At 40.9% G+C, this 23,812-nt stretch overlaps 1 protein-coding gene across 4 annotated transcripts; it reads left to right on the forward strand.

The window, feature by feature from the left end:
- The first annotated feature begins 408 nt into the window (after positions 1–408).
- On the forward strand, positions 409–23,494 carry LOC123978351 (polypyrimidine tract-binding protein 2-like). 4 transcript variants are annotated; one of them, XM_046061586.1, is made up of 14 exons: positions 409–523; positions 2,442–2,469; positions 8,938–8,998; positions 12,696–12,868; positions 13,492–13,632; positions 14,067–14,222; positions 14,339–14,449; positions 14,580–14,790; positions 15,146–15,261; positions 17,208–17,241; positions 17,838–17,930; positions 21,414–21,630; positions 21,889–21,966; positions 22,088–23,494. In XM_046061586.1, exons 1-14 carry the CDS (start codon positions 516–518, stop codon positions 22,215–22,217), a joined length of 1,557 nt encoding a protein of 518 aa, XP_045917542.1. In that variant the 5' UTR covers positions 409–515; the 3' UTR covers positions 22,218–23,494. The 4 variants fall into 4 exon arrangements, with proteins under 4 accessions (XP_045917542.1, XP_045917550.1, XP_045917560.1 ...); XM_046061594.1 differs by having other exon boundaries at positions 14,580–14,778; XM_046061604.1 differs by having other exon boundaries at positions 414–523; positions 8,938–8,956.
- Positions 23,495–23,812: the final 318 nt, after the last annotated feature.

The raw sequence follows: 23,812 nt of genomic DNA on the forward strand, positions 1-23,812 counted from the left end.
ATTTCTGGCAATTTTTATTGTAGTCCTATAGGCTTTACTTTTGTTTCACACAATATTACATCTGTTACTAGATCTAGTCCATATACAGTTATTTTGACAGATCATTGCTGCCAGTTTTAAGTTATGGCGAAGTTAAACTTGCACTCAATTTTAGCGTTTATAGCCTATATTTCATTTGTGCAATTTCATGGAACGTTCTGCAATATGTTCTGTCCCTGTCAGAATAAATGGAGGTCAGTTACAGCATCGTCATTACTAACCAACACAACATAGACGTTCCCGGGCACATGTACCACATATTTCCTCAATAAACCACAATAGTAGATTTGTTTCAGTTTACTGTGGGGCAGACAGTCCGCTCATTGACTTCGGAACTTTCCGCCCATTTCCGCCTTTTGCTCGTCTTGCAACTTGCCTCCATTTTGCTCTCGTATGTATGTGTGCGTGCGCAGTGTTGGTGTAAACTGGAGAGACAACAGAACCGAAAGCGGAGGCGCTGAGAATTTTCTACAGAAATGGACGGGTAATATTTTATCAGCGATCCTAACTAATTTAACGTCACATTCAATTTGAATTATCCAGAGCACGGGGTAAAGTGAATGCGCAATTTTATGGAGAAGCTGAGGAGTCGTATGCTTGTGTTAACGGGTTTCCATAGCCACGCGCTGTCTTCCATTAAGGAACTACCTAATGATAGCATGCTAGCCTAATTTAGCTTTAGCCCGACGTGTAGTATATTAGCTGCATTGTCGCTTTGATAAAACCGCTTGGCGTGTATGACGACGTCAGAGGAGGACGTGTTTATACATTTCTATAATCTACTCCTCCACAATAGTATTTTGCAGCAGTGTGCTAATGAAGTTTAGCAAACGTTCTACAAACTAATGTACAATAACGTTGATCCTTTGTGTTGTAGCTAGACGAGCTAACTTAGCTAACGTTAGCCTAAACTGACCGAGCTGGTCCAGTAAATCTAAGGTTACAGGACCTTTTGATAAGCGCGATAAATTTATTTGTTTTAAATCATCATGTGCTAGAATGAGATAACAGTCGCAAGTTGTTATCTAGTGAAGCTGCACGGTGTTAATTGGTGACGCTAATGGCTGTTGCTAATGCTCCTAATAGTGTCATAAACTTAGGCGAGTCAGGTGAAGTCGTTTGTGAAGACCGGACTCGGACTCTGGTGCGGACTAAACACTGTCTGGAAGTAGTAGTGTCGCTGTCAGGTGGAACGGTTCATTTCTGGTGTGAACACCGTTCGAGCCAGTCATAGGAAGCATACGATTGTATGTGTCATTTAAAATAGTAACTTAGTTGTTTATTATTACAGTGCTATTAAATGTATTATTGTTATTTATACTATTTCATATTTATCAGAATAAGTTTTATTAACAAATAGGATTTCACTGTTTGCCAATTTGCCTTTGTGTTTGGTAACTTACATTCAGTAAACACAAAAATATAAGTATTATATAATAAGCAAAATAAGTAGCCTAAGGCAAATTACTGCAACCGTTAAGAACATAAAAACAGAATAGAAAAACTACAATAAAAATATGAAAATGATTCTATAAAAAATACCATAAAATATGTATAGTATATAGTATGTAATATTTATTATTAATGAAAGGGTAGCACCTTTTGATATATCGATTAATTTTTATGCATGTAGCATGCAGGGCCGCATTTACATTATTTCAAGGAGATACAGATGGATTTTGTAAACATAACCTGCTATGATCCTTTAGTAGCCTATTTGCATGGGCCAGTTTTGTGATATTTAGCGACACATTTTAGCATTTTGCAGAGAAAGACGGAGACGTTACCTGGGATTATGTTAGAAGATGTGGATATGGTGGATATTTGCCCTGGCAAAGCAACAGTGAACACACCTGTGCCAATCATTTGTTACCACTTTGGTTTTGGTCTTTTTAAAAAAACAAGCCAACTCCACGCGGCTCACCTGCTAGTCTGAAAACAGATTGCGGGTGAAAATGTTCCAAAATGCGAGTTGGGTTTTTGGGGCGACTTGATGGAACTGCAGACGAAGAAAGTGAGGAAACACTAAAATAAGACAGAGAATTAAGTAGAATTAAAATGGTGAGAGAAGAAATAACAGACTAGATTTAGGGTAATGTATTTTTTTCAAATATTTTCAAAAACAATATCTACAAATATACCCCCATCCCCACCACCGTCATTCTGTGAGAAATACTGAGCCGTGTATAACTGAAATTCATTCTCATTTGTATTTTATTTGTACTAAAAAGCTCTGACCAGTAGCCTAACCTTGAACACTTTGTGTTTTGAGATTTGTTCAGAATCAGCTTTATTGCAAAGTAGGTTTACACATAAAAGGAATTTCCTTTTTATCTCTTTTAAACTTGTTTTGCCCAGTTAAATCCATTCATTTTAACGTGTAAAAATCGTTTCTCTTTCAGCATCAGCGATGTTACAGTTGGAGTGAAGGTGAGTTTTCTGCTTTGGTTTTGTTCTCTGTAGGCTGCATACCCCACAGGGAGCATTTCAGAATCAGAGTATGGTTTTCCCTGGCTGATTTTGCTAACATGTTCAGATTTTGTTGTTTTGGTAGTTGGTGCTAGATTTTTGTGCTTGTACCATGGTTAAGTAGGTTACATAATTAAATGGTTTCTTTTTCTTTCTGTTTTAATTGTGTTTGTTGTTGATATACGATGGGGAATCAGCACAGGGTGTTTACTTTGAAAAATGACTGGATTCTTTATGCCGCTCTGAGGTCTGCCTTCCTGCCCGGTTCAATCTGCTCTGTGCATCTTGACGCGGTTTCCGACAAAAATAGACTGGCTGCGTATTCTCCGTGGAGCGGAGAGCTGTGTCTTGGACAGTGCGTGGTGGAAGGACAAGCATTGTCTAGATTGGCTGCGATTAGCTCCAGCAGCCCTGTGCAAGTTGCTGGTCAGACTGAGAAACAAGATTCTCTGGTCTGATGAAACCAAGACTGAACTGTTTCAAATCAATTCTAAGCATCGTATCTGGAGTAAACCAGGCACCGCTCATCTCCTGCACAATACCATCCCAACAGTAAGCATGGTGATGGCAGTATCATGGTATGGCGTGTTTGTCAGCTGCAGAGACTGGGTGACTGGTCAGGTTTGAGGGAAAGCTGAACAGAGCAGTACAAATACAGAGATATCCTTTAATGAAAACCTGGTCCCGAACACACACAGCCTCAGACAGGGCTGAAGGTTCATCTCCCAACAGGACAATGACCCTAATAGTCGACTAAACCATTAGTTGATAAAAATGGATAAGAAAATCAATCAATCTCTGTCGGCTGCTACATTCTCACACACACACACACACACAGCGGCTGCAGAGAAAGACAATACTTTATCAATACACCTGTCTATAAGGTAACGATAAACATGTAGAAATGGTTAATTTAATCTTCTTTGTCCTCAGTATCTCATCCTGTATGTTTTATACAAGCACAGCTAACACTAGCTTGGCATTAGCCAAATGTTAAAAACAAGCTAAATAGAAAGCCGTCTGTCTGGAGCCTAGACTGGTCTGTAGTCTTAAAAACTCAGCTGCTGGCTGAGACACATCAGCCGCTCCTCCTTTTACCTGGTAACGTTACCTGCAGCCAGCGAGAGAGGAGGACATCAATATATTTTCACTCAATACGTTATCGCACATAGAATATTTTCCTCGTACTGCGCAGGCCTACCTCATGCCCATTGGGTCTGGTCTTACCAAATAACCATCACTAAATAATAGTAAAGTATCAATAAAGAATCGGATCGTTAAGCAGTCTCAATAAGGGTATCAATATCAATAAAAATTAATGATCCTCATCCCTATATATCGTGTTAAGTTGTGTTGGTGGGCATTTTGAACCTCGAATATTACTACAGAAGCTTTGGGCCGCTGGTTCAGAGCCATCTTATAACAGGAGCTACTGTAACAACAACTAGCGGATAGCAGTCCGTGGTGTTAGCAACAAGTAAAGCTATCTGTCCATCAGTAAACTTCATAAATCAGAGTTCAGGTAGAGTGGCCAGAGGACATCAGAGGGAAAACGAGAAAATATTTTCCTTCATAACTGTAAAATCACTTTCTGAGAGACACTGCACTGCACAGCCTACAGCTCTAACTCTATGAGCTCGTGTGACCGCTAACTCTGGAATGTGGGCTGGTCTATGTAACTTTGAGGGCGTAAACATCCCAGATGTTATGTAACATCTAGCGCTTGTTGGCATTCGCCCATTTTTTGGGGGGTATTTTGGTTGCGTGAGATTTACATATGAAGGATGGCTCACAGTCTGTCAGTTACATACCAAACTCCTTTTTATTCAACTATGGACCTTTTTAAAAGAAATGTGGCCCATACCATAGAGGAGACAAGAACAACAATATAGGGCTAGAAATGCAGTATAATAGATCCCCTTTCAGGGCTCATCGTTAAACCTTTTTGCAACTGGCCCCGCCGGACCAGTGGGTTTGAAACTTACTGGCCCCAAGACAATTTTTACTGTCCGTCCTTCCTAAAGTAATTTATCAGTGTTACAACAAAACCAAAGAATTATAAGTTATGTTATACGGTTAACATGCATTGGTTATTAAATACATCCTGGATATAAAAAAAACTAAACTAAAATGTAATCACAGTTAAAATTATAAAAAATATAAAGGTTAACAAAACAATTTACTTTTAAAACAAAACATACTAACAGACTCAAACATGACGTGCTCTCTCTCCTGCTGACAGCCATTGAATAAAAACAGTGACCTGTCAGTCACAAGGTAGTCCCGCCCAAAAGCATACGCTGCATTAGCCTCTATTTCTCCTAAATGGGACCATCATGCTGTGTTGAAGAAGACTTGAAACTAGCAACTGAGACCATAAACCCTAAAGTGTTTATTGAGGAAATAAATCAGCTGAGAAGTAGCAACATTTCACCATTATTTCTGATGAAGCCAGACTTCTTTTTGCAACCAGCGGAATCGCCCCCTTGTGGCCATTAGAGAGAATGCAGTTTTAAGTTCACTCATCACGTAACTAAAACTCTGGATTGGACAATGGTGCGCACCATGAGCTGCAAAACAACTGCAGGATGTTGAGTTTTCTAAAAAAAGAAAATTTAATACTACTGTTTTTGCACTAGCCCGATGTACGCTCCTCTCTTGAGCTACAGAGTGATGCATCTTGCTTGTACAAAATCTTTGTTGAGAGTTGCACATGCGCAGTTCCCAGGTAAGTACTACTAGCCAATCAAAAGCAGAGAAGGGCGGGTCGTAAGAAACAAGGTAGTGTGATCCGAATCAAAGCCGCTTCAGACTGCGACCGTAACCTAGCAGATGGTATAAGTTATTACCAGTCCACAGACACACATCATTATCAGGTTGTGATTGTGAATTTCCAGGCTCAAACAGAGTCGGAGTTGCATCGTCTTTTAGGACTAAATGTTGAACTGTTGCCGGTGTTCTGACGATCTATGCTGCCTTGCCAAAAAATGCTACCATAGCGAAAATCAGTAGACTCTACTCTGCCCTGCTCCGTTTTCCATTGCAGACAGTACCCAGAGATAGTACGCAGCTTGTCGTCATAGAGACGCCTCACACAACTGTCACGACGTAATGTTCAATGCAACACACACCAGCTCTTAAAATATATCTACGGTTAAAACGTTTCAACATTACTCAGAATGTAAAGACAGATAAGCGGTATGAAAACCTTCCAGCTGTGTTTTTCTCTGCCGTTGTTGCTGCAGCGGTCTGTGTGACGGCGGGAGCAGAGGGCTCTGTGAGCGGGCGGCTGGCCGGCCTCACACGCTCCTCCCGCAGGTTGGCACAGGCTTCATCCGCCGCCACTTGCAGAGCTCCTCAACTCTGAAAATATTCAAGCACATTTTTGTTCTGCCATCACTTCTCGTAAAACTGATATATTGAAATATTTGAAATCTGCACAGCTGATTTCTCACCTCAAAACTTCTCAGAAGAGGATTTAGTGATGAAATTACATACGAAAACTGTAAAACTTTCTGTTGCTGGCCTCTGTCTGGTGCACGCAATGATGATGCAGTGAATAGTGACGATTCTCTCTGACCAGTCAGCAGTCTGTCCTGTTTTCACGTTACATTTTAGTATCCCTCAGCTCGTGTGGAACCTCGACGGAGGTGAGGTGATACAAAAAAAAGTACGTGGAAGCAGGTACAGGTACAACATTTCTACAATGGAAAACCAAACAAAGGCGAGTTGAGCCAAGTCGAGCTGGTACTGTGCAGTGTAAAAGGGGCTTAACTAAAATCAAAGGGCCTCCGCTCAGACTAGCTTGGTTTGAGGGCGTGCCTGACCCCGCTAGCCGCTTGGCAAGCTTTATGACACGTTTTCATTGTGATGTCACAGTGAAGGAAGGGAAACGGCTAGACTACAAACGAGCTGTTTTCAAGCAGCTCAGAGCAGTGTTTTCTGTGGGAGATGGGAACTCCCTGGGGGCTGGACTTCGGGCTTTTTCACTTTGCAAACCTGTTACATGCACAAAAAAGAGAGATAACTCAATAAAGGAGAGAGGAAAAGCCAAAAAGCATAATACCACCTCTTTAATACATATGCAAAACCTAAAATCCTGTTTTATTTGTGGTATTCAGTGTAGATTTCCAGGCACCACCTTTAAATAAGAGAAAGTTGATTATTAATTAATTAATTAATTTAGTCTAATAAAATATACTAAACTATCAATTTGGAACTCTAATTTGGAACTAATAATTAAATCAATAATTACCAAAATTACCATCAATAGCTAGCAGGTTGAAGTTCTACACAGAAGAGGTTGGTGACATATACCCTCTTTTGCAACATTAAAGAAACCAACTTGTATATTCACAAGCATTTATTTAACAGATAAACAAAAGCAAACACAGCAGATTAAACAAACTAAATGCGCATCATCAGAAACTATGTGCATCTATGTCTTTCTTTGATCTGAAGTATGTTCAGCGTGTACGAGCAGAACACAGTTGTCAGACAAAGACAAAGTGGAGTGGGAACTTGAAATCAGAGGTGAATAAGTGTGATCTATGTTGGGTAACATACCAAGTTAATGGGAGTGAGTTAGTTTTGCTTCTTAATGATCCGAATCATAAGTGGCACAAATACTAATTCCTCATCATCAGTAGCCTCAGGTACGTGTTTCTAGAGCTACTGTCATCAAAACCCTCCATTATCAAAGTAACACTGTGCAACACTCAAACGTTACTGTGACAGTAAGTTAATATCAACAAACCTTTCCATCATCGTGTCTGTATTTATACCCAAGTTATGCATTTAAGACTTTCGATTCAGTTGATCATACAAGACAAAGAAAGTCAGTAAGTCACACCTGAGACAATGGAACTAGTGCATTTCTTTTGTTTTTTTAGCAAAATGAAATGATTAATAAAATATCATACATCTTACTGAGTAATTTTCTGTTGATTGAACAGTCTCTTCAGCACTAACAATGTTTCTGGCACATTTAGAAACCATTCTTGATGTTACTTTTATCAATGTGTCTTGTAACAAGACCCTGTGTCCTACATCTGAGAAAATATGTTTTACTGAACAAAAATAAGAAAATCTAACATGAGCCTATTTTTAACCATTATCTAGCCAGGGAGCTTCACTGAGAGCAACCTCTCATTTGCAGGAAGGCCCTGATCACATTCACACCTGTGAGCGGCCCAGTACACCCGCAGCCTGGTCTGATGGCCCCTGTGCGGCTGGGGTTATGGGCCTTGCTCAAGGGTACCTCAGTGGTGGTAAATGAGGGAGGGCAAGCACTCCACACTCTACTTTCCACACCCAGATTTGATCCTGGTGGTTCGGGCGACCTTCCATCACGAGCTCGCTTCTCTAGCCTTAGGGCCACCACTGCCCCAAAATAATGCTGTATATAAACTTTACCTTTGTAACGCAACAATTGTCTATAAAATAAAGAGGCATGCCAAAAAGATTAGACAACATTTGATTTTAAATTCCCTTTTTTTCCAACATTGTACCTTCGTCACCTTCGGAACAATCAGATTTCTTTATAATATTCGTTTTTGCGCTTTCATAGCATTAGAATTGCTTCACGGTTTGGTAGGGTTTGTGTCCTTTCTGCTCGCCAAACAAACTGGTATCCTTGTGTAAGCACAGTGTTGTTCTGGCTACCTAACCTGATTTGTTGAGTGCCAGCTACATTTCCGTCTGCACAAAATAAAGTTAAAGTTCTCTTGAAGGGAAACAGCAGTCATAAAATACTGATTCCCCTGATATGGGTCTTTGCCGTCCTGTTTATTTCATCAATATTTCAGAGTCAAAGACAAAACAGAGGGTTGCCAGCTGTTGGGAGAGAAATCATTTCTTAGATTTGTGTAGCCCCTGCTTTGTGTGCTCACATTTCGGCCCATGTCAGACAACTTTATTACCCTTTCAATTTATTTGTGTCATGTCGTTGTAGCAGGGCCTGCAACATCTAGTTTATCGTAACCATAAAGAATGTTAGTGACAGAAGAACAATTTGTTCAAAGTCAGTCGGACAGAAACAAGGAGGGGTGTATGAAGCTATTATAAAGTTGTGTGTGTGTAATAGGTCCCCAGCCAGGTTCCTCTTCATCCCATCAGTCAGGTTTAAGAGCACAGGGCAGCCGTCAGCTCCTGCAAGCCTTTTGGGACCTAGCATAGCTCAGGATGAAATGACACATCTTGACATCTTAAATTCAGCAAGATTAAATCTACACCAGGAAAGGAGGAGCCAGACCTCTCCTCTGCTGTTTTATGTCCCTTTCCACCTACTCCTCTACCCTCCTTATGTTACTTTAAACTGTCTTTAGAGACCTCTGTTTTATTGTTGTCTTTGAGGGCCTGTCTGGAAAATGGAAATAGTTTTCCCCATTATTTCACAACTGTGTCTTGTCTTTGTTTCTTTTTCCGCAGAGAGGATCAGACGAGTTGAGTATGTACAACAGTCCCAACTCTGGCATGAGCAGTATCAGTGGTGAGTTCGTTCCGACCACCCCTGTATAGGGAGGGGCTTGACGGAATTTACAGAAAGCCATTTGATTGGTAGTGACAGATGGCTTAAAAGCAATCAAAGGACTAATAGGTGTTTGAAAAGTGGAACAGGCTGTGTGAGTTGAACCGTTTTCTCATGGGAACTATTTAGTGTCTGAATAACATCACGCTTGTCAGTAGGTGGGCACCCACACACCACAGCATGTGACTGGAACAGACATAGTGAATACCACTGCATTTGAACGCCTCCTCACTGTTTAGACATATCAGAAGCATCTCAGAGAAAGTTGCAGAATTGTGGATGACTGAAAGAGCTGCCACAAAGAGAAGACAGGCCTAGGCCATTAAACACTGCCAGTAAAATAAGAACAATGTTAAAGGCATACACACAGGTTTTGTGTGATTGTCTCTTTAATCAAAGTCCCATTCTATTGCTACATCCAAGCTAATGTCACCCCAGGGACCTGTCTAATAAATTGAGATAAAGATTCTCAGATTACTTTTATTAAGGCAGCTTCGTAATATCAGCCATTGGTGATCTTAAATAACTAGCCTTGCAGAGGTGGATGGACTGTTCTTTAAATGTAGGATTTTCCAGTCGTGCTAGGATGACTTTAAAAAAAAAAAGAAGGATTTGTAACAGATAGCTTTTAACCTTTAACATGAGTAGTTCTGGTGTTGAGTACAAAAACTACGTTATTCATTCTCAGCATGTGAATAGAGATATATTGGGGTGGCATTAGCTCAGTCTGTTAGGACTAAGCTTGGAAACTGGTTGCCGGATCAAGTCCAGCACGACCCATGCCGAAGGTGTCACATGAGCAAGGCCCTGAACCCCCGAGCTGCTCCCCTGGCGCCGTACAATGGCAGCCCACTGCTCCTAAATAGGATGGGTTAAATGCAGAGAACAAATTTCTCCTTCCCCCTCCCCTCAGGGATCAATAAAGTATTTCTGATTCTGAGATATGGATATTTTTTTTCTTATGGAAAATTACCTGATCCTCATGGCTGATACTGACTGGCAGACGCAGACATAAAATACGATGCTTTTAAAAATGTACACAAAACCACTTCAACTTAGGGTACAGGTAAAAAATGTCGTATTTATTTTTATGGAACATTTTCAGCCATTTTCTTCACATCTTTTAATAGCAAATTCCTCCTTTTCAGAGTCGAAATACCAATATTGATTTTGTACATGGACAACTTTCACACCGCAGACATACTTGTCCCAGACTGATTGTGAAAACTGTGAATCTGTTATCATCAAGATTATTCATTTACTTACATTGTTTCTGTTCTCAAAAAAAAAAACAAGCTTCAGATGAATATATTTCAACAGTACAATTTGTAACATTGGTTACTTGGTAATAGTGTGATACATTAGTAAATAATGTCGTTAGTGTGCAGTTGCAATACATTCCATCGTTCTTCAGCATGTTGCATTTAATTTTTGTGTAAATAAAATGTTTCTGTGCTGAAGTGATAGAATATGATCAGTATGCTCTGTTAGGTGTTTTTAATGTTAGTTTTAAAAAGTAATTTTAGTAAAAATAATTAATTATTGCATTACTGAAGCTTTAATTGGAGTAGTCAATGAGGAAAGTAATCTAATTTCTATTGCATTACTTTCTAAAACAAACTGCGATTGGTATCTTACATTGTGTGGTAGGGTAGCTTGTGATTCTTCAATACAAGTATATCAAAATTAAATCACATTTATATTGAATTTCACACTGACAAAATGTGTTCTTAAAGTAAGAAAAAGACCACCAGTTTAACATGCAAGTACATGCAAGTACATGCAAGTTCTCAGACAAATTGCTTTGAGTTGGATGCTATAGGCAGGCGATTGTGAATCTGGACTAGGTCAGATCGGTTCACATTTGAAAATAATTCCTGAATGAAATGATTCCTGAACAAGAACACGGTATCCTGGGCCTGCTATGTAAGCTGTCATTGGCTACCTTTTGTGTGCACTTTTTCTCAATTACGTTTTTGAGTTGAGAATTGAGGTGATTAAATTCTGTACCCCAAACAACAGTGTTGGGGATGATATATGGTACGTAAATGATGTCTCTATGCACGTAAGCTGCCACAGTCATTCTTGCCTATGTGAGCAGTCAGCATCTGGCAGTGTGCATTCACACAGGAAAAAACATCCAAACACACTAAAATGACAGTGGACTCTTGTACAATGTAGTGCTTAAAGCAACATTTGGTTTTTGTGCGATTTGGCGCCCCTACTGTTTCAGAGTGTAATTCACTGCTGCTGTAAAAGCTATCAAGCTAGACAGCAATACACTCGAGCACATACAGTAACGTTACTGATATCCGAGTGAGTTATCTAGTAAGATTGCTAACATTCCACTGGAGATTTATTGCTAGTGGCTAAACCTCTGTCTGTGAAACCTCTGGCTGATTTCACGTGATTTAAAAAACTTTGCTAACTGTCAAACATCAAGCAAGAGCAAGAACACATGACACAGCAAGCCATCTAATAAGTGATTACTGACTAGTCCAACAGCAAGAAGGCCAGCTCCGGTATCTGTCCTGCATCCTTTCGGCTCCTTTAGCTCACGCCAATGAGTATATAGATAGGGGAGAGATAATGGCGGGCGTGAGTAAATAGGCTGTATGTCAGTTGTCGGCAATAAGCTGCCCACAGGCCAGAACCAGCCCGCCAGCAATAATATCTGGCCCGTGGCCAGATTGCTTTGATAGCAGAAAAATAAAAAATAAATAAATTGATAGCGGCTGGTGGTGAAATAGATCTCAGTCATGACAAATAGTAATAATTTCTGTGCAGCAATGCTATATGAGCTTTTACTTTGAAGAGTTCTGAACAACATTCAAAAGAGTCTCTGGTGTGCTTGACACACCTCTGAAAAAGCCGTCAGTAAACATGTGATTGGATTCCCCTGAATTTCCCCAGGGAAATGAAAATAAGCGTCCATAGGTCTATGAATGCGGAGCAAACACTGGGACGCACACAAACTGCAGCACATGCTTTATTGTGAGCATGTGCAAGAGTGTCCTTTATAATCAATTTGTTTAACAAGGGAGAAAAATAAATTACACGCAGTAACCAATTCTACGACCTTCCAAACGGGAGTCCCATACAGTACGGACTGAACTAAACTTGCACATAAGCATACAAGGATTTAAAATGATACGACTTTGTTCTGGCCCGCCATGTAACGGCCTGAAAAAATTTGGCCCGATGCCAGACGTATTTGCCGACCGCTGCTGTACGTGCTCATGAGAGAAAAAGAGAGAGAGCGCCCCGTTTCTAAATTCTCATAGCGTAGGCTAACTAACTTCGGATCCAGTTATTCCAGGTGGTGTTGCACCAAAATGATTAGCTTCTTGTTGTCCAGTTTGTACGTGTGTTCCCCTTGTGTGAGTTTGCTTCATAACATCAGGTTGCAAATTCCGTTGCGGAGCATAGCAAAATATTTTATTAATTTAACTTTGGATGGCAATGCCGTTTATGGTTGTCATTGTCAGTATTTTCTGAAATCTCTCCTAATTAAACTGTCCTGCCCTTTTCCATTAAAATGATATCCGGTTTTCCGTCCACCGTCTGCCTGAATTCATGTGATGCAGCGTTATCCTATAAATTACTCGGGCATTGCATCGATTAGCACAGTTAACCAGTATTTGTGCTAACATTTTAGACGTGGCTTCCAATGGCAGTGACAGTAAAAAGCTGAGGGTGGAGGAGGCCCCACCGTCTCGTGTACTCCACATCAGGAAACTACCCAACGAGGCCTCGGAGACTGAAGTCATCGCCCTCGGCTTGCCTTTTGGCAAAGTCACCAATATCCTCACACTGAAGGGAAAAAACCAGGTGAGTGCAGAACATGGATGGACATGGTGGATTTGTAAGAACCACAATTATTAGACTTCAGTTTTACACCACATATTCATTCATACTGGGGTGGGATGCAGACAACATTTTCTTTTTCTGGAGGACAGTGATCACATCTTGTTAAATTTTTTTGTCTTGATCTGTGAAGGAGCAAGTGTCAGCTGACATCTTACTGTATCACACAAGCACTGCGCATTCATTCTTGCTATCTTGAACTGCATCTGAAACATGCCCAAAGCTCCATACAAAAGCCTGTTGTCTGCCTGCTGAGGACCTTAGATTCCTGTCAAGCATAGCTGCTTTGTTCTCCTCACAGTACTTATGTCGCCTTTATCGATCAGCAGCTGCCTCATGGCAGCGTTTAAGACAATTACATCTGTGTTGTTTTGATAATATTTCTGTTGAATTACACTTAACTGTGGTGAGTACTGCAGTTGTGACCTCTAGTGTTGTGGTTATGTAGTTGGGTGTTTATTTATTATCTGTTACTTGCAGGACATTTAGGTTTGAAGGTTTGTCCAAATTTAGTGGAAACTAAGTAGAAAAGATGAGATAATTACTTTGTAGCAGTGGTGGGGCATTTATCGTTTTTCTTCTTCCAGGCGTTCTTGGAGATGGGGACAGAAGAGGCAGCCATCACGATGGTTAACTACTACACCACTGTAACGCCTCATGTCCGCAATGTCCCTGTCTTTATTCAGTACTCCAATCACAAGGAACTCAAAACTGATGCTGGCAATCAGGTTAGTAGAGCCTGACTAATGGACTATAGTGTCAAGGAAATGTTGCTTGGTTTCTGCAGGTTTTTATTTTAACCATTACTACAACAGTTCATTTCTTTAATTGGCTCAATTTCAATTGCAGAAAGGCTTCTAATACATGGCTACTACTCTTGTGCTTCGTAAATACTCCGTAGAAAACTAGTGCCTTTTGTTTGGCTGTTTTAATACTTTTATTTTTTTTTAAATCCGATGTAATTTGAGGTCAAAAACTTAAAAATAATAACAACCATGAAGGCTACCTGTTTTAGTATTTGACAAGTCTGCGGTGTGAAAGTCAAGGTATTTCCATGCTTGTCCTGTTTTCTTTACATTCGTAATTAGTAAAATGGGTCACCATGTGGACTGTTGAGGTCCATTGTTAGAGATAGGGACTGACAGCTTGTGTTTGGCTGTAGCGGACCCTGGCGGTGCTTCAGGCCGTGTCGGCAGTCCAGTCTGGTGGTTCACCAAGCTCAGATGTACAGGAAGCTCTTGCTGCTGCCTACAGTCCTGTCCTGCGGATCATCATCGATAACATGTTCTACCCCGTAACGCTGGATGTACTGCAACAGGCAAGCAATAGTTGTTGTGACCCCACACAGTGACAAATGGTTCAGTTGGTGTGGGACATAATATCCACTGTTTGTACTTGAATGTTAAAGTTTGTATTTTTTGGTTTTGTTGGCAGATTTTCTCCAAGTTTGGCTCAGTCGTGAAGATAATCACATTCACCAAGAACAATCAGTTCCAGGCCCTTCTGCAGTTCGGCGATCCTGTCAATGCACAGCAGGCCAAACTGGTAAGAGTTAGTCATGTGATCTAGTAGCATTTTCATTACTGATACCTACTGTCTAGTTAACTCTAGTTGGTGCTGTGCAATACCAAATGTAATAGTTGAACAAGGAGTGTGATGATTTTCCAACTGCCAGGCACTGGATGGTCAGAACATCTACAATTCATGTTGCACGCTGCGTATTGACTTCTCCAAGCTGGTTAATCTAAATGTCAAGTACAACAATGATAAGAGTCGTGACTACACCCGACCTGAACTGCCTGCTGGGGACGGCCAGCCCAGCCTCGACCACACGGTGGCCGCTGCCTTCAGCAAAGACTCCAACTCCCTCCTCGGTAAGATCCCAGGTAGATCGCATTTTTATTTTTCTTCCTTTTATTTTGTTGTTGCTGTTGTTGTGATGTATACCCAACGGCTAAATGCTTTTAACCTGTGGTTACGGCCAGATAGTTCTAAATTAGAAGGCCCTATGATTAGATTGCGCATGGCATGAATTAATTTTGATGAGACATTTGATCAAATTCTGGACAGATTGGAATGATTAGTCAACACTGTTCTTTAACAGCTTAAACAGAATTAATAAATACTGAACGGTGGCTGCCGCTGCTGGATTTCAGTCCTACATTGCTCAGTGTTACGATGCTGTGGTTTAATGGAAGTGCTGCTCTCCATTCCATGATTTTCTTGTGTACTTGCTGTCAGGAGCCTTGAACCCTCTGAGTGCGGCAGCAGCGGCTGCAGCTGCTGCGGGGAGGGTGGCCCTAGCTGGACAGGCGGGGTCCAGTGGGGTCCTGCTGGTCAGCAACCTCAATGAGGAGGTCAGTAACCCACCTGCACACACACATTATTCAGATATATCATCTAAGGCTTGAAGTCCACAACCCCTACCCACCACCTCCATCCCTCTGTACTGTTTTTCATTTTATTTTCTGGTTGTGGCCAGTTCTCCTCCCTGTGCTACCATTTTCATTGCTGTTACTGTCGTACAAGATACATCAAGAATGTTTTTTGAATGCCTAAGTTGGCATATTTACCTGTAACACTTCTGTGATCTTTGACAGTTCAGTTTTTATGCAAGTACTTTAAACTGTTTCAAAATAAGAAAGCAGAGCTCAACAACTTGTCTGTGAGAATGAGAGGCTGCTTTCGTGCTCTCATTCATTTGTTTGAGCTTTTGGTTCTACAAAATCTCTCTCTGTAGTCAGGCTGATAATAACTGATCCAGAAAACTAGCCCATATGCCTAGGAAATCCTTCCATGGATTTTTTATTTTCAACCTCAGAGGAGCTGTGAGGTTGTGTGCAATTTAATTTATGTTGTCTGTTCTGAAAGTTACTCATCACTGAACTGTCCAAGGGCACAGGTGATGATGCACCTTGGAAGAGATGGACTGTACCTCTTGTTATTCCAGCTAGTTTTGATATGAAGCAAAACTTGTGTCTAACCATTTTCTTGTCCTTTTACACGCCCAGGGCCTGTTTTTTTTTTTGTTGTTGTTTTTTCCCTTTCGGTCAAGACTCATTATGTCCCTGTAAGAGAGAGGGGATTTGCTGTTTCTATCACAGCACCTAAACCCTCCCTTCTTTCCTTCCCCGAACATCAGCCCTTCCCTTCTCTTGTCAAACTGGATCTAACTCAGCTAACTGTCTCTCTTCTGTTTTTCTCTCTAAGCTCTCCTCACCTCTCCTCAGCTCATATGAAAGCTCATATGAAATCATTCTGTGGTCTAACCTGTGTCTCGGTTCTGGGAACAAATACCTGCCTCTCTGAAATGCCTGCTCGCTGTCTTTTCTCCTTCTGCCTCTGTGTTTTTTTTTAAGCTCTGACTTAAATAACATCTGATTTGTCTCACCTAATGTCTCTGTCTCTTTCCTCATCAGTCTGTTCTCTCTGGCTGTGAATTAATGTGTCACACCGCAGCCTTTTGACAGTATCTCAATCATTCAAACTGAACCCCTGATGTTGAGATACTGTGCTAAAGCTTTCTTTTAGCCTCCTGGACTTGTGTGAACGCCACATTTTACTAAAGTGGCCTTCATATCAACTCTTGCATTTTAACTGCATGGTCTCTTAACTCTTTTTTTTTCCCCTTCAGCTTCTCACACTCTCATTGTACCATTTTCCCTCGCTGAAAGATTGTAGATCTTTAGATTTCCAACCTGCTGCATGTTTTTATCCCATGGTTATGACTTTATATTGCTGATTTTATTATAATTTTGACATTAATATGCCTTTACCCCATGCAAGTCCAAGGTGAAAGATAATTTGCTGTATTTTGACTAAAGAAACATTGATCCAAGCCATTATCTCTGACCAAACTACCTGCATTATTCCAGTGTACTGACCTATATTTTATTTTTTGTCCCTTCCCCGTCCTCACTTTTAATTTTTTTTATTTTCCCCCCAATTTGCATTTGCCTCCCTTTTCATCTCCTCCCCCTCTCTCTCTCTACCCCCACCCCTCCATTCATCCTGCCTCCCCCTCCATGTGCTGATGGGGGACTTTTAACCCTTCAAATCACCCCTTCTTCCTCCACCTCCTCCTCCCACATTAACCAACCCCCTCCTTGACTCTTCTTCCGCTGCCTGCTCCCCTCCTCCATGACCCACCACCTCCATCACTCCGGGGGGAAAACAAAAACCACCATTCCTCCTACCTACCTCCGTTCTGGATCGATCTGTCCATCTCTACCTCCGCTCCGCTCCGACTCTTCTACCTCTCTACCTGTCTCACGCTGCTTGTTGCTCTTCTCTCCCTCTAAAGATGGTTACGCCCCAAAGTCTGTTTACCCTCTTCGGTATGTTATCGTTAGCGCTCTCTCTCTCTCTCTCTCTCTCTCTCTCTCTTTCTTCTCTTTCTCTCTCTTTACCTTCTCTTTTTGTTCTATTACCATTCTATCTTTGAGACATTTGTCATTATTATTATTATTATTGTTGTTGTTATTGTTATTATTATTATTATTATTATTATAATTACAAGCTTATGTATATTTGTTTGCACACAGTAGCTTGTTTGGTAATTTGTAATACATTTTGGCCCCCTGTTTATTGGTTTGGGTTAATGTTCATTGCTTTACCCTGAAATTCACCACGTAGTAATCTGTTAATGCACGGTTAAATCATTATTTTTGCATGCTGTTTTTATTCATAGCCATATGACACAGCTTGATAACTTATCTGTTTAGAGGGTTTCTCTTCTCTCTTAACCTGTTCTTTCTACACACCTCTCAATCTAAGTCTACTTTAATTTTCTTGTGTGTATTCTGCTATTCTCTCCTTTTGTTTCTTGTCCTTAAATATCCTTGTCTCCAGTGCTAACTTTTTGTTTTTCTAACTGTCTGCTTTCTCCCCACCTCACCTCCTCTCCTTCACCCTGCTGGTGGCTCTTATGCAGGAGTGTATGGCGATGTCCAGAGGGTGAAAATTCTTTACAATAAGAAGGACAGCGCTCTCATTCAGATGTCGGACGCCAACCAGGCGCAGCTAGGTGAGCAGATATTATTATATAACTATCCAATTCAGCCATTCACATCTAGTTGTCTTGTGATGTTGGTAGCACTGTTTGTCTGTGGGGGGAGCAACTGCTATTGAAACAAAAGGAATTATTATTAGGCCCCCCCCCCCCCCCCCCGCCCACTCTGAAAAAATGACAAGAATTATATAATTCAGCTATATTACAAAAATTTAAAAAACAGACAGGTGAGATTAAGCTCTAACACACAGACAATGTGTTTCTCGCTTGTCACCTCAAATGTTCACTTTATTTGAACTTTAGTTGCGCAACGTTGTTCTGTTTACCAATGCTGCTCCTTCCCTCTCTGCGTTGGGGTTTCAGTGAGGGCGGTGCTACCAATTTTCTCAACTTTCTTGGTCGCACCAGCATATGATGTGGTAGCATGATTTTTAAATTGGCCCCATGGATCCATAACACGCCTGCTCCATAACACTAGTAGTTTCTAGGGTCTACCCCTCCCCCCGCGAAAAAAATTCTTGGGAAAACACTGATCTATCCATCCATCCATCCATCCATCCATCCATCCATCCATCCACAGACAAAGCATCCAGAAAGTATTCACAGCGCTTAACTTTTTCCACATTTTGTTATGTTACAGCAAACAGTACTTTTGTACATGTGTGTTTTTCGTTTTTTATTTTTTGAAAATTTCATTTATTTTGGAATAAGGCTGTGACATAACAAAATGTGGAAAAAGTGAAGTGCTGAATAGTTTAGAACCCGCGAAAATTCGCTCGAGTTGGAAATTATCAACTCGCGCGTTCACGTTGCCGGCACCGCCCCCTTCGTGTCGCTTCACGCTGCCCGACAGAAAATCACGGCTCTATGCGTCTTTGCATTGACTTTGTATGTAAAATCACCGCCCCGAACGCTTGCTTCGCTTTTGGTCTCACAGTAAAGCACTTTGAGAGGTTGCTAGAAATGTGCTACACAAGTGCAGTCCATTTACCACATCATCGGATCTGTTCCAAATATTCCCGGCCTCAGGACATCTGTATGCGAATTAGGAGTTACAGTCCTAATTAATTGCACTAACTACTGGCAACAGGAAATTACAGGCCCAGTACACTTACTCCTGGCAGAACCAGTTAATATGTGGTTAGAAAAGTCTTAAGACCGCGATGTTTTCATCGAACGCCATTGCCGTGATGCCTCATTGTTCACCATGAAACAGGAAGCTGTTGTAACTTGAGTGTACGCTGTCCAATCTGCCCCAAATTTCACGTGTTTGCAGGGTGTTCCCTGGCTTGAAATGAGGTGGAGCAGGGCTCTAGACTCACTTTTCCACTGGTAGCACTGGTCCAAACTTTCTCAACTCTCTTTGTCGCACCAGCATATGATTTGGTCGCATGATTTGAAATTGGCCCCATGGGTCAAGGTATTGCACATTCTGGAGCCCTGCGGAAGTGGTACCATCCTGATACCGTGCATGTGCACCATGCCTTCAACCGTATTTTAAGAGTTCTAATAATTATATGGTTGAAGAAAATGACAATTATCACAGTAAAGCATATTATATCAAAAGCTAATGTGTTCATTTACAGTTAACAAACAGCAAATCAACAAAACAGCAGCTCTTGTTTTCATTTATAGTTCAGTTTTCTGTAGTGTCCTGTAATATTTATTCTTACTGAAGCATGTCACATGCCCATGGTTAAGCTCTGTTTGAGACTGAGAACATGGCCCCAAATACTGAATGTTCTGCTGGCAAAATATTATTCATATAGATCTATTCCTGTTTATAAAGCATTTAAAAATTTATAAAAAAACAAGTGTATTTTAAGGAAGATTTATGACAGATTCTTTTTTACAATGTATTTTGTTTTCTTCTTAATTTATCAGTGTGGCAGTCATGTTTTCAGATATTGTAGCCCTCAGAAACTTTTGTATTTGATAAATGGGGAAAAGTTTGATAACATTTTTTTTTTTTTACTTTATTCCCTTCCATTTCAGCGATGTAAACAAACACACACTGGCGTTGCAGTTGCTGCACAAGACGGCATTCAGTCACACACAGAGGTGCAGAGAGCAGGGTTCACAGCCGCAAATTGCCATTTGCTACGGCATTTTTAAACACCTGCTGGCGATATAAAACTATATTAAATCATGTGCCACCATTTTACATTACCAGTGGAAACACCGTTGCTCTCCCCACGCTTTGGTCCTTGCTCTCTTTTCCCTCTCTGGAAGTTTTGGCAGCATCTTTCCTTGGGTCACTGTGCTGATTACGATACAGCGTCACCATGTCCACTTAACGCCTCAACTGCAGTTACAAATGACAAAAATACAGAGAGTGGTTTGATAATAGTCCCAGCCTGAGGACATACCAATAAGGAGTTGTAGTCATTGCGCCACCTACTGGTAACAGGAAGTAAAGCTTATGTGACAATCATCATTTCAGCTACGTGACATTTTCAGGGTGTGGTCTACGCTTCCTATTGTAGAACATGATGTATAGTTAGTCGGTGCTCTCAAGCACCTCCCGGTGGACACAGGAAGTGACATTTAACTCCTTCGCGCAGTGTCCAAAACACAGGAAAATTCAGTGCCGTGTCGACCGACCTCCAGTAACTGTGGCACACCCCAACGTGCTGGAGGTGCGAGGGCCCGTTCATCGCTGTTTGCAACTGTAATTAATATTATTATTTATTACATATATTAGACATATAACTAACGCCATTTTCAATTCTTGCCTCTGCACCAGTGATAGTGTTTCGGCAAATTTGGCACAAGCAACCAATTGTCTGATTGATGAATGAACTGATTAGAATTTGGTTGTCAAAGGTCATGGTCACTGTGAACTCACAACTTGATAAAATTTCACACAGATGTTTAAAATGGTGTTAACTACTTCACATTATGTAAATAATATTGCTAATAAATAATAAATACATTGAGAAGTGACACTGTATTTACTGATCTTTGGTGGAGTGGGGGGCTTTTGGTGCACATTAGCCAGACATTTTATGTTTGAATGGACTCCCTATCACAATGATTGGATCAAACTCTATAGTGGCTTAGTATTCTGTATTATAGATACTTCAATAGATCCATGATTTAAATGTAAACCAAACTGTTTCCCCACCACCAATAAGTTGGACCTCTTATCACTCCCAAATAGACTAAGCGGTCTTTGAGGAGACTCTGCTGTCCTTCATATGTTGAAAAACAGTTTCAGAGCGTGGCTCGGAATGAAACTTTATGAAGGGTTGTTATCACTTAGTGTGAACATCTAAGAATATGTATATAACGATGTTCACTTTCTTAACAGCAGAAAGTTTCTTTAAACATTTCATTATTCCCAAGTCTCACTACATAAACATGAGCACTGTTTCTCATTTTATGGATAATTTTGACTGTACTAACTGAAATCAAAAAAGCACTTCATAGTTAGTGAATACTACATGACCACAGCATCCTAACCGTTGCCCTTCTTTTCCTTTGTCATGGTCAAAGCAATGAGCCACCTAAATGGCCAAAAGATGTATGGGAAGATAATCCGAGTGACCTTGTCCAAGCACCAGACAGTGGCGCTGCCTCGTGACGGTCTGGACGACCAGGGCCTGACCAAGGACTACGCCAACTCCCCACTTCATCGCTTCAAGAAACCTGGCTCCAAGAACTTCCAGAACATCTTCCCACCATCTGCTACCCTCCACCTCTCCAACATCCCGTAAGCACCAGGGCAGGCAGCTCAGGATCAGTCAGTTCTGTTGTTACATGCAGGAGGAAGAAGAAGGCTGTCTCTCAATGATGGCTCTGTTCCATGAAGTGAAAATAACATTTTTGTGCAGTTTTACAGTGTTTAAAAGCCAAAGTTACCAGACATTATTTTCTCACTTTGCTCTTGCGGTATGTGTATATGCATATGGTTTTGGTTTTATTTGCCATGACATACCTGACTATAATCTGTGATCTTTTATTTTAATAGACAGGACGTGACAGAGGATGACCTGCGGCTGCTCTTCTCCAATGCTGGAGGCACTGTGAAAGCATTCAAGTTTTTCCAGTAGGTCGACCTATCCATTATCGGAACAGTTTGTGAATCTTGCTCTAGTTCAGCTTTATGTTTATGTTGTATGCCAGCCAGGTCTGTTTCCTGTGGTACTCACCACCACATCATTTTTCAGGGATCGCAAAATGGCTCTGATCCAGATGTCAACAGTGGAAGAGGCTATCCAGGCCTTGATTGACCTTCACAACTACAACATGGGAGGCAACCAGCACCTGAGAGTCTCCTTCTCCAAGTCCACCATTTAAGAATCTGACCCACAAACTCCTGACAGTACCAGGGTTCACTGTCTCTCGGCTTGGTGCTCAGAAACCTTTCAGACTGTGTCTGGACACTGGGGGGGGATTGAATCTGTTTTGTTGTTGGAGTTTAGTTGATTGTGTCATTCCTCAAGAGAGACTGAAACTTTTGACATTTTTTAAAGAGAACATTTCAGTATGTTGCAGATACTGGATCCTCCCAGCTATTAACTGCACCTCTGTATTTTTATGGCAAGCAAAATATTGACATGATGGATTGTCCTCCTGTATGAGACTTTGATGTAGATCAGTGTTTAATTCTTGATTAGTTGAAAAGATACATTACTTATGTGCCTTACTTGACAATATCAACTGTTTCTACAGCTGGACATGTTCGTGAATTACCCTGCTATGCTTTTTGAGGCACATTGGTGTTGGATATTTTTGGGGCTTAGTGAGAGTGCAAGCTGTTTTGTCATCCTCTATACATTATTACAGTTTTTGAAGCACTGCCACCAACCAGGCGTAGCTTTTGTTTCCTTTTTTAGTTTAGCAACATGTAAAATATTTTAAAACAGCCTGTGACAGGCAGTTTAACTTGAATTCCATTATTCCACATGTTCATTACGAGATTATTCTCCCCCAGTTTTGAATTCACATAATGTCACATATGACGTGACTTGTGCTGAAGTATTCCTTTATCTGTGTTTTTGAAGCCTTCCGTGCTTCTTTTTTTTTGTAATTGTCAGTGACAATGGTTTTCAAAGCATGAATAGTTATGATAGGATCTCACATCAGAAAGTGTTGCATGCTGTGGAAGCAGTTAGATGAGTCCACTGTGATTTCATTGTCATATGACAGTTTACTCGAGAGGGCTACTCAGTTGGACCAAAGTTTCTGTGCCTTTTAGTGTTCCTTTAATTCATTTTAAATAACAAAAAACAAGCATTTGAAAACACTGAAATGTTTTATTTCAGGGGCAAATGCCAAGAAGAAGTGTTGAGTTATTTCCCTTTTTTTTTAAAACCCAACAGGACCTCTTGACTCGAGATGTTTGCTCAGAAATAACAGTTATGTATATTTTTTCTTCCAAGTCTGATTTTATACAGCTCAAAATGTAAGGATTTGGTATAGTTCTGAAGAGGCACAATTAAAAGATGAATTATTTTCTAACAAGGGGAGGTGCGACTTGGTTTCCTGCTTTTTGAATTTTCCCTCTCATGGTCTCTCGTGTATTCTGCATTACGTCTGTAGCATGCCTAATAAAACTATTCTGTAGCTCTGCATTCACCTTCTCTGTCTCTCTTCTCTGTTCTGTCTGCTCTGCTCACTTCTGAAACCATCCTCAGTCCCAGGGTGGGAAGGCAGCCAAAATTCACTTTGGAGCCACTTAAAAACAAGTTCTAATAAGCCAGATTGAGCTCTCTGATGGTACTAATTGATAAGACATGCACAGTTTATTGATGTCTTTCCCACCCTGCCAACTGACACAATCTATTCCTTGGATGTCTTGCTATTCTCTCCTATGGTAGTGGCCTTTTTTCTAATCGGCCTCTAAGGGCCTCTGCTCTCCTAACAATCTATCTGATCTATCTACTTGCTCA

The sequence above is a fragment of the Micropterus dolomieu genome, linkage group LG01 (genome assembly GCF_021292245.1).
Source record: "Micropterus dolomieu isolate WLL.071019.BEF.003 ecotype Adirondacks linkage group LG01, ASM2129224v1, whole genome shotgun sequence".
In the NCBI taxonomy this organism is placed as follows: Eukaryota; Metazoa; Chordata; class Actinopteri; order Centrarchiformes; family Centrarchidae; genus Micropterus; species Micropterus dolomieu.